At 34.9% G+C, this 11,791-nt stretch overlaps 2 protein-coding genes across 2 annotated transcripts; one reads left to right on the top strand and one right to left on the bottom strand.

Annotated features, from left to right (window-relative positions):
- Positions 1–688: 688 nt before the first annotated feature.
- On the bottom strand, positions 689–3,649 carry LOC133286692 (wall-associated receptor kinase 5-like). Its single transcript, XM_061484139.1, has 3 exons — positions 3,637–3,649; positions 2,461–2,622; positions 689–1,893 (listed from the first exon to the last, which is right to left on the bottom strand). Exons 1-3 carry the CDS (start codon positions 3,647–3,649, stop codon positions 689–691), a joined length of 1,380 nt encoding a protein of 459 aa, XP_061340123.1.
- Positions 3,650–4,170: 521 nt separating this feature from the next.
- On the top strand, positions 4,171–7,274 carry LOC133286691 (uncharacterized). The gene is made up of 2 exons (XM_061484138.1): positions 4,171–5,630; positions 6,439–7,274. The coding sequence occupies exons 1-2, from the start codon at positions 4,318–4,320 to the stop codon at positions 6,575–6,577; spliced, it is 1,452 nt and encodes a 483-aa protein (XP_061340122.1). The 5' UTR covers positions 4,171–4,317; the 3' UTR covers positions 6,578–7,274.
- Positions 7,275–11,791: the final 4,517 nt, after the last annotated feature.

Here is an 11,791-nt window from a genome sequence, read left to right as displayed (position 1 = left end):
TAGTGGCAATAAAACAAGACGGATTAGCCTATCCGATTATTTTTTCAAAAAAAAAACTTGCCAAAACTATTTTTCCCATTTTTAAATTAGCTTACATGAAAGGAAGAAAACATATGTAATATAAGGTCTGATAAGGATTGGTAAAACTACAAGACTTGGTCCCGTTTAAGCCTAGGAAGCTGTCTTCACATTGCACAAAGCACATCCATGCTTCTAATACAAATGGGAAGAATCAGAATTTGGAAGAAAATAAATCAACATTGAAAGTATTAAATGCTGCTGGTCACATTTAATTTCAATAAAAATGTTCCTGACAATTATCAATTAATTAATTAAAGTCATGATAAACGATTACACGAAGAAAGTGGATAGGTGAGGAATGAGGATCAATTTTCTGCAAAATGGCTCTGTTTTGAAATATTAGAGGATTATATGATATCAATAAAAAGCACTAGGAGGATTATTTGATTACACAGACATAGCTTTTAAGGGGTAAAAAAAAAAAAAAAACAAACATCAGTAAATTACTTTAAAATAACTAAATTTATTCTATTATAATTCATAAAGATTACAAAAGGATGCATGCTAACCTCAAGAGATTGAATCACATATTTGAATTACAATAAAAAGCCAGTTAGTGGAAGTAGAAATATGTTGAACATTGTTTTAAAGAGAAGTGGAAGCATAATCATCTTCGGTCATCGAAGTCAATGAGTACATGATCCTTGATGCCGTCATACCCAGTATTTTGATGGCTGCTGCTATCACCATGTTCATGAATGCTAGATGATGCCTCATGAAGCAAGTAATGAGTCTCCTCTAGATTCACGTCTGTGTTGATCCATGGATGCTTTTCCATTAGCCTTATTCCCTCCAACTCCATTGCCACTTCTTTCATGCTAGGCCTCTCCTCCCCTCTTAGTCTCAAGCACTTTGTTGCAAGAATAGCAACCTCCTTGATCTTTTCCTTATTTTCTACATTCAAAATTCCAACTTGAAGAACCTCAAACATGCGATCCTCTCTCAAGCAAGATAAAAAGTGCATGGCAAGACTTCTTTTCTCTTCTGACCTGTCAAAACAAAGAGGTTTCTCCCCTGTAAGAAGCTCTACAAGAACTACTCCGAAGCTATACACATCACTTTTCTGAGTAAGTTGGCTTGTTTGCATGTACTCTGGGTCCAAATAACCAATAGTTCCTTGCACCAATGTGGCTAATTCAGTTTGATCAAGAGGAACCAATCTTGAAGCTCCAAAATCAGACACTTTAGTAGTGTAAGTTTCATCCAAGAGAATGTTGGCAGTCTTTACATCTCTATGTATAATGGGTATAGAAGCAGCTGAGTGCAGATATGATAGAGCCCCTGCAGCCTCTGCTGCTATCCTTAGACGTGTTTTCCAAGGTACATTACCTGCCTTGCCTTCTTTGTGTATATAATCAAAAAGGGTACCATTGTTAACAAATTCATAAACCAGTGAAGGAACTTCTGTCTCTAAACAACAACCCAAGAGTTTGACCACATTCCTATGATTAATTTGTGATAGCACAATCACCTCGTTTATGAATTGTTCAATTTGGCTCTGATCCACAATTTTGGACTTCTTGATGGCAACAATCCTCTTATCTGACAAAACTCCTTTGTAAACTGTACCATAACCTCCTCTGCCGATGATTATGCTCTCATCATAATTGTTGGTGGCCTTCTTAAGTTCCTCTGCTGAGAACACTGTAGTAGATTGAGAAGTGTTTTCTCCTGCAGAGAGTCGCTGTTGCAAAATGATACCCCCATTTTGCTTAAAGAACTTCTCCTTCAGTTTGACGAGTTTCCTTTTCTCGTATATTAAGTACAGCGAGGAAATTCCCACAATTAGAAGTATGAATCCTGCACCTGTTCCTGCATTTGCAATATTTTGCACGCAATTCTTGAATTTTTCAATGAACTAATATCAATGGCTTCTACGAAACATAAACACTTCAAAAAATCCGATGTGTCATGTCTGATATTTTCTGAAACTTTCCGACATTCCAACGCGCGTTGTTGAAACTAAAAAAAGAGGTTCAAAGATTGCGTTGTTTTGCGTTTTTTGTTTTAAGTATTAGATTCATTGAATTATTATTATCATTTTATTTAATTTAATATAAATATTTTTGATATCTTATGTTTCTTTGCAAAATTAATGGGTATTATAAGTTTATCTTAATTTTTTATTAAATTATTGAATATTAAATATAATATACGCAACATAAATTAAAAATATTATTTAATACTAAAACGTGTTCTAACGTGTCAAAATTTAACATTTTTTAAGATTAACGTATCGAAGTATCGTGTCGTGTGTCTCGTGTCGGTATCGGTCCTGCATAGAAGAATGGCTTACATACTGAATGAACAGAAACATGAAAAATAGTTGAAAAAGCAAAGAATAAAATGAAATAGAATTGGATGCGCTTAGTTGCTTACCAATGACAACCTGGGTAACTATATCTCGTCGGTGGCACCCTCCGTTCTTTGTTCCATCTCCGGATTGCCCCTTAGGACAGAAACATTTGTAAGACCCATCGGTGTTGTGACAATTATTTTCACTTAGGCATGTATTATTTGATGTCTTACATTCATCAATATCTGCAAGTCCGTCAGAGAAATAACTGTATTATCAGACACATATGTTACTAAAGTAAATATTCCTGTTAGAAAAATGATTTCAATCCCTATTGAGAGGTTAATATGTGTTTTAAGAAATCGCTTCAACAATACCTCCAGTCTCATGAAATATACACAACAAATTCAAACATGTAATTACATAAAGTTAAAGCGTATCATAGAAAATATATAAATGTAATAAAGGAAAATTCGAGTCTAATATTAAATATTGTGTTTTTAAAATAATTTTGTCCTTCCTATGGTGTCAAAGATTCATGAACAATTAATTTCTAAAATTATCTCTATTTTTGTGGGAGCACTTCCACAATAAATAACATCATCGAACTCAACTTATGTTCTATGTTCGGCCAATCACATTAATGCAAATGTAAAGAATATACAAAATTAATAGGGGGAAAAACTTGTAAACTAAAAATTATAATCCCTATTTATTTAGGGAAAAATATTTCTCCGGCAACTTGAGGTAAGTTTATCTCTGGTCATCCCAAATTTGTTTATTTATTTTCTTATATTAATTGATTCACCTTTGAATGGTTATTATTCTCTTTTTTTCTCTCTTCCTTTATTACCATTGATACATCTTTGTATGGTTATGATTTAATAGCCGAAGATAAAATTATCTCCGGCGGCTTGAGAAATGATAAGCCCATTTATTTATAAAAAATGTATGAGTACGATTTAAATGACACATATTCAACAACAACAATTCCTTTTTTTTTTTTTTTGAGTTATCCAACCCTAATTATCTCTTTGAGACGAGTTGGCTCCCTCCGGTATCCCCACGAGCTTCGACTCTTTGAGCCGGCTATGGGACTAATCCGAAGTACGGGAGAACAGTGATGGCTAAACAACAATGCCTTCTGAATTCACTAATACATATGTTCAACGACAAAAAGACAAAATTAATTCAAAATTATTCATAAACATAATAAATTCAAAATTAACTCCAAAAATGCCTTCTGAATTCACTAATACTTGTTTCTACCATTTTAAATGTGTGCTAGGGCCTCGGCTGGCTGTTCTAGGGCCTCGGCTGGCTGTTCTTCTATTTTTTTTTTTTGGTATATATGCCGGCTGTTCTTTACACCTAGGAATTATCACTACTCATTTTAAAAGTAGAATTTTCATTAATTTGCCTACTTTTGATTACATTTTGTATTGTTTATGACTTAATCATATGCGAATTCGAACTTATAAGTTAGATTTATTGTGGTTAGACTCATTATAGAAGTGTACAAATTATACCACTCCTATTGATTTTGGGTAGTTCCATGCATGCCTTTTAAATCAAAACATGAAATAATTATTTTTCTGTTATTCCATCCTACATTTTCGAAAATATTTTGGCCTACCAAATGACTTTTTTGTAAAGTATAAGTTATTCTACCTACTTTTTTTCTTGCCTACGTTTACCTACCACTCTCAAGTACCGTTAAATTAGAATTTAAAGGGAAGAGAGAAAGATAATGTTAATTAAGATTCTGAAAAAGTACCACCGCTTGCGGAGAAAACCCTAGGAGAACGAATGGATCTCGCCGCTGATCATGATCGCTCGACGGAGGAGACAGACAATCTCCAGCGAAGTACTAAAAAGAGTAAAGGGGAGATGCAGCATTCAGTCACGAACAGACCATGGTTCCAAGGGAGGATGACTAGATGTTGGAAAACATGTCTTATAAGGAGATGCTTATGAGGTATAATGGGGAATGGGGGAGTGAATTTGATCAATTGAATGAACAAGAAGTGGAACATCACGAGGAGGTTCCAACGACTGAGAAGATGGTTTCAGCGCCAGATGTGGTATGGGAGACAGAGGCAGATGGTAGGGTTAATTTTAAGCTGTCAGATGAATTTAAAAGGAAAACTTGGAAACCCTGGCATAAAGCCATTTTCGTGAAATTACTGGGGAAGAGGGTATCGATTGCTTTTATGAAGAAGAAATTGGAGAATATGTGGGCAAGAGAGGGCATAATTTTTGTGACTGATTTAGAGAATGACTATTTTCTGGTTCGTTTTGAGGATCAGAAGGATATGGATTTTTCCTTCACAGCAGGGCCGTGGTTAATATTTGATCACTATTTAGCAATTCGGTCCTGGGAACCGGATTTTCAACCTTTTCAGGCAGCCATTAATAGAATTGTGGCATGGATCCGTCTTCCAGAATTTCCCTTGGAGTATGTCAACACTGAGTTAGTGAAAAGCATTGGAAATTGGTTGGGGAAGTTTGTAAAAGTTGATGTGGCTACTACTTCTCTTGCTCGGGGCAGATTCGCAAGAATGTGTGTGGAACTGGATCTCAATCAGCCCCTTCAAGTGGAGTACAAAGTGGAAGACAGAGTCAAGCGAATTGAGTATGAGGGTCTTCACTTAATTTGTTATACATGCGGGATGTATGGGCATCGACAGGAAAACTGTCCGCATCATTATGTTCAAGAGGTGGAAAGAGGGACACATGAGAAGGAAGAGCATGCAGAAAGTAAAGACAGTCATGCGAATACTTCTAAATGTCCTGCTGTTGATCATCCCAATTTTGGGCCTTGGATGCAAGTGATAAAGGGCAGGAGGAACCAAGGGAGTGATAATGTAAAGGGTAAAAAGATACAGAACACTAGAAAAGCTGAAAATAAATTTGAAGTTTTGACGAATCAGGAGAGTCAGAAGGGAGAAGATGGTAACTCAGGAACTATGGTTGTGTATCAGCCTCCTTTGCAGAGCTCCCCTCATTCCAAAGTCAAGAAGAGCACAAAGGCTGTTGTTAATCTGGTGGAAACAGAATCGAGATTCAGTCTGGAGGGTGTTGATGAGACGGATAGGATGGAAATTCCTAATGTTGAAAGTCACAGTAGGGGTAACGAGCAAAATGGTGCAGGGAAGGAAGTGGTTGGAATCAAAAACTCTCCTCTGATGTTAGGAGCGACGGAAGGGCGTGATATTACCAAGAAGCATTCTCCTACCACTTTTATTTTGAGGTTAGTAAATCAATTCTCTGGTATTAATACTTCCAATAATTCTTAGTTCCAAAGTATTAGTAACAAGGCTTGTTTACAAACTTCTATTAGACATGATTTGGATCCTAAACCCCCGGATTTAATGGTAGTGGACATAAACCAGAATGTGAAAAAAGGTGATATAGAGGCGATTTATGTTGATGATAATGGTTGTTTGATGAATAAGGAGGTTATGCAGGTTTCCCTTAACCTTGCAAATTCTCAGCATGTTTGATGATGAATTTTCTCATTTGGAATACAAGAGGGGCTGCTAAGAGAGAGCTTGGTGGCACCCTTAAGTCCATGGTAAAGAAATATTCTGTTGATTTAGTAGTTTTGCTTGAACCAAGAACACAGAGTGATGTATGTAGGAAGTTGTTGAAAAAACTGGGTTTTGATAGTTTAATAGTGGAAGAAGCTCATTGGATTGCTGGCGGAATTTGGTTAATGTGGAACAGCAAGAAGATGGATGTTGTTACGTTATCACAATCAACTTAATTCATTCATTGTAGAGTCAATTTAATTGTTGATCAGTCCTTTGAATTTACGACTATTTATGCTAGCCCATCAACTAGTATTAGAGAAAAACTCTGGGATGATTTGAGATCTTTGAGCGATGTTATATCTGGTCCTTGGTTGATAGGAGGTGATTTCAATGAAATTGCTTTTACCCATGAAAAAAAGGGGGGGTGTAGCGGCTGATCCTTCTAGATGTGCAAAGTTTGCTGCTGTTCTTGATGAATGTTGTGTTGTTGATTTAGGTTGTGATGGTTCTTTTTTTACTTGGCAGGGACCAAAATGGGCCAATTTGGGGAGAGTATTTAAACGGCTTGATAGGGTGGTGGCCAATTTGGATTGGCGGTTATTATTTGATGAAGCTCGTGTCTCTTCCCTTCCTCGGCTATTTTCTGATCACAACCCGTTGTTGATTAAGCTGTTAGAGGATGTCAATTACATTGGTAAGAGACCCTTACATTTTTTTGCTGCCTGGCAAGAACATCAATTATTCCATAGTTTCCTCCAGTCAAAATGGGACCATGCGTTTGACTTACCATATATGCTTCAAAGATTAGTTCCAGAGATTCAGGATTGGAACAGAAAAGTTTTTGGAAATATTGAGAGGAGGAAGAATAGTATTATAAAAAAGATTTCTAATATTCAAGACAGGAGAGAGCACCAGGATACTTCTTTCTTAAAGAATTTAGAGTATATTCAGGAAAGACGATGGTTAACATCAGGGAACTTATCGAGCTTAAAAATTTGGCCTGCAATTATTTCAAGGTTCTTTTTACAGAAGATATTCAGGAAAGACGATGGTTAACACCAGGGAACTTATGGCCAGATATTCTAATAAGGGATCAGGTTCTTCTTAATACGGCTCCTAATGGAATGGAAATTAAACAAACAGTTTTCAGTATGGGTGGTTTGAAGGCTCCAGGTACTGATGGATATCCAGCTATTTTTTTCCAGAAAAATTGGGATTTGCTCAAAGCTCAGGTTTGTTCTCTTGTCAATCAGATTTGGAATTATCCTGATGTCTTGGCTTCAATTAATTCTACTCTTCTGGTTTTAATTCCTAAAGTTTTGTCTCCTGCTTACATTAGCCAATTTAAGCCGATTTCTCTTTGCCCTATGATGTATAAAATCATCAGTAAGCTAATTGTTAATCGGTTAAAACCAATCATGATGAAAGTAGTTTCTCCTGCTCAATCTAGTTTTGTCCCCCAGCGTCATATTCAGGATAATATTATCATTGTCCAAGAATTAGTTAATTCAATGAGGAAGATGAGGGGAAAAAGGTGTTTTATTGCAGTTAAAGTTGACCTTGAAAAGGCTTATGATCGGCTTAATTGGAATTTTATTCGGTTGGTTTTGGAAGAGATTCAGATTCCTGAGCATCTTATTAAATTAATCATGACAGCAGTAACTTCTTCAAAGACCAGCGTGCTTTGGAATGGGAATGTATCAGAAGAATTCCAGCCTAGTAGAGGTATCCGACAAGGAGATCCCTTATCTTCTTATCTCTTTGTCCTCGCAATGGAGAAACTCACCCACATTATAAATACTGTTGTTGATGGCGGTTTGTGGAAGCCAATTAGAGCTGGAAGGAGTGGATCCAAAATATCACACTTATTATTTGCTGATGATCTCATGTTATTTCTGGAAGCTAGTGAGGAACAGGTTCATATCCTTCTTCGTTGTCTTAATCTATTTGGGGAAATTTCTGGACAGAAAGTTAGTGAACAAAAAACTTGTGTTTATTTCTCTAAAAATACTCCTGCTGATGTTGTAAATAGAATAACTGAAATTAGTGGGTTTAAGACAGTTTCAAATGTGGGTAGATATTTGGGTGCTATGATTCATCATGGTAGGGTGACAAAGAATCTTTATGCTGGCTTAGTTGAAAGAGTGAAAGAGAAATTGAATAGTTGGCAAGCTCAATCTCTCTCTCAAGCTGGTAGGGTGGTTCTTACCCAATCAGTTTTATCTACAATTCCTTTCTATCATATGCAAAATAATATGCTTCCTAAAACAGTATGTAGTGATCTTGAAAGGCTACAGAGGAAATTCATCTGGGGTGATTCAGATAGTAAAAAGCATATGCACCTGGTTGGGTGGGAATCTATTACTCGTCCTAAATCTCTAGGTGGTTTGGGTATCAAGAAGCTTACAGTTATGAATGAAGCTTTTTTGGGGAAATTACTTTGGGATTTTTTGAATTCTCCTGAGCAGCTTTGGGTCAAAGTTTTGAAGGCTAAATATGTCACTGAAGACAACACCTCTGAGGGTTTTAACTGTTCTTCTGGTCACTCTCGACTTTGTAAGTCTCTTTGAGATATTTGGCAGAAGCTTAAGCCACGGTTGGTTTGGGATGTAGGAGATGGCTCTCTTGTTGATTTTTGGGAAGATAATTGGGTTGGAAATGAAGGTGTCTTGGCTAATAAAATTATTTGTCCTATACCACAATTAGAGATTGGCAAAAAGATTTTGAACTATGTTGCTCCTGATGGTTCTTGGGACTGTCACAGGTTGGCTGACCTCCTTCCTCAGGATACAATCCAAGTTATTCGAAGTCAACTTCCCCCTCATGAATCTCATGGAGTCGATAGAATTAGTTGGAACCTTTCTGGATCAGGTGCTATTACGGTTAAAAATCTGTATGGAACTCTTTCAAATCAGCCTGTTGAGGTTAGTCATGTTGATAATATTTGGCCTTTAATTTGGAAGATTAAATGTCCAAACCGTATGAGTTTATTATTGTGGAAAATTGCACATAACCGTTTACCTACAAGGAAGGTATTGGAAAGAATGAATTTGTCTTCTGCTATTTGCCCGCTGTGTCAACTAGAAGATGAAACAATAATCCATATGGCTAGAGATTGCACTCAAATCAAACGCCTATGGATGGATGTGCTGAATCCTGAGGCAGTGGATGTGTTTTTTAACACCGATTTAGATATGTGGCTTTTGAATAATCTCAAAATTGATTCCACTGATATTTTTTTCGTTCCTTGGTCTCTTGTATTTGCTGTGATAATTTGGAATGCTTGGTTTTGGAGGAATAGCAAGGTTCATGGTACAGATATTACTTGGTCTGCTTACAAAGCTGAGACCATTTATACTCTCGTCCGTGAGATTTCCCAATCTTGGACTCTTGCTAATGGTACTATCTTGAGGAAAACTCAGCATTTTATTCTTGTTTGTTGGATTCCTCCGGAGGCAGGTTGGATTAAAATTAATACGGATGGAGCGGCTAGAAGTGCTGGTGGTGGGGCTGCTTGTGGAGTTATTATACGGGATGATTCAGGCAGATGGTTACATGGTATGGCTTATCATATAGGGCAATGTTCATCTTTTGTAGTTGAACTATGGGGTATCCTAAAAGGTCTTCAAGCTGCTTGGGATGGTGGTTGGAGAAGATGTATTTTAGAAAGTGATTCTAGTTCGGTTATCACTTTGCTCACCAATAGTGGAGGAGCAGCTCGAGAGTCTCGTCTGGTGGCTCATATTCGAGCATGGTTACAGAAGGACTGAGATGTTCACCTGATTCATGCTTTTCGAGAGAGCAATGGTTGTGCTGACTGGCTCTCTAAGTATCCCTTAGACAATTATTTAGAGAATAATGTGTGTATTTTTTCTACCCCCCTCCTGGTATTTGGCCTTTGTATTTGACTGATTTTTCTTCGGTTTGTTTTTTTCGTAAAGTTGTTTTGAATTGATCTTCTGGGGTTTTTCCCCCTAGATTACCAAAAAAAAAAAAAAAAGATTCTGATCTAATGGTCTTTTAGGATGGTAGACAAAGATAGCCAGAATAAAAGGTAGGTAGAATAACCTATCTTTTTTGGGGATAGGTTATTCTACCAACCTTTTTTCTTGCCTACCTTTGCCTATCACTCTTAAATACCGTTAGATCAAAATTTAAAGAGAAGAGAGAATGATAATGTTAATTAAGATTCTGAACTAATGGTCTTTTAGGATGGTAGGCAAAGGTAGTTAATTTCCCACCATATTCTTGAGAATCGTGATTCTCAGATAAAAAAATTTCTCCTCTACCAAATACCCCTATTTGCCTCTAGAATTGTTCACGTTTGCACGAAGTATATTTTTCTTACTTGATTGTTTTAGCATGTTTTTTTTTTCAATTGTTTAGTTGACATTATATTTTATGTTAATCTTGCATTAATTTAAAATTTTAAAAAAATATTAAACATGAATTTAATTTGTTTTAATTAAAAGGATTAGTCAAATTGTTCCATCTTATCAATCCAATGACATCTATCAAGGATTACTCAAATGCGACCTCTTGGTGATTCTAAATTTTTGAAATAAATTTATTATTGTTTTTATCTAAAATAAAATTTGAAGAGTACTAACCGCATAGTGGATTAACAATTCCATATATATAATATATTTTTGTGCGTACTATTTTTTTTATAACTAGCTGTTGTAACTTACTTATTTTTTCATTAAAGTAAATTAATTATTTTTTAAAAAATAAAATTAATTTCAAGATCAGCTTTTTTTGTAATTAAAATCATCATAATCTTTATTTATCAAATAACTTAATCTTAGAGATATTTTAGGATCTTAAAATTTCAAGTTTAAAGAAAATTGTTTTTTGAATACTTGACTTTATTGATGAAAAAAAATATTTGAATTAGGAATTTTTACTTTCTTATTAACCATATTCATTAGTTCTTAATTATTAGATTATATATTAAAATGTATTAAAATAATTTTGTCCATTTATTCATTAATTAAGAAAATATAAAAAAATGCATCATTTAAAACAATTAAGGAAAAATAAAAAAAATGAATCCAGTAGATATAAGTTAATTTTATTATACTTATTTCATGTTCAAATAGATTATAAACTTTTATTTTGTAAAATTATACTATAAAATTGTTTATAAGAAAAATATATCAATGTTAAAATTATGTATTTCATTTTTCATTAAAGTTAAAATCTGCCATTCTCTTTCTTCATTGAATTTGATAATCTAGAGTTGCTAAAATACTCAAATGTTATTTATAAAGAGGATTCAATTTATTTTTCTTTTATTTTTATTTTGAATAAACCACAGTTATATTCCATGAGAGACAATCTTATTCGAGGTGAGTCTAAGATTAAAATTTTAAATCTCTCTTAAAGATGATACTGAAAAAGATTGAACACATATTCTCATCTACACATGCTCTATTTTTATGAACCAACTAAGTTGCCATGATTTAGTAGAATTCAATTTATTTCTGTTTAAAATAAAATGTAGAGCTCCAAGTAGCAAACTGTATAAGGATTTATAAACGGATAAAAATGGGCCTAACTCGTTGGGCCCGTCCAATTAATGGATTCCCATCCCATGGAGAACAAAAAAACAAAAAACAAACAGAAGAAGAGATTCCCATCTCTGCAAGCGGTTCAGGTTCGCATCCTCAGTATCAAAATGTAAATTCCGAAGCAAAACAAAGGTTTAAATATACTAGCCATACATAAAACACGCCATTCGAAATTAGTAATTCTCATTTTTACATTAAGATGACTCCCAAATATCAATACAATACGGAGATACAACATAGTTGTTCATTTCATTTAACATTACAAATAACTGAAGGGTATACAATCATAATAATAATAAAGCAGG

The sequence above is a fragment of the Gastrolobium bilobum genome, unplaced genomic scaffold, assembly GCF_033153095.1.
Source record: "Gastrolobium bilobum isolate Gb01-03AN ecotype WA unplaced genomic scaffold, APGP_CSIRO_Gbil_v1 utg52194, whole genome shotgun sequence".
Lineage (NCBI taxonomy): Eukaryota > Viridiplantae > Streptophyta > Magnoliopsida > Fabales > Fabaceae > Gastrolobium > Gastrolobium bilobum.
The sequence above is the reverse complement of the archived record's forward strand: the minus strand, read 5'-3'. Positions and strand labels throughout refer to the sequence as shown.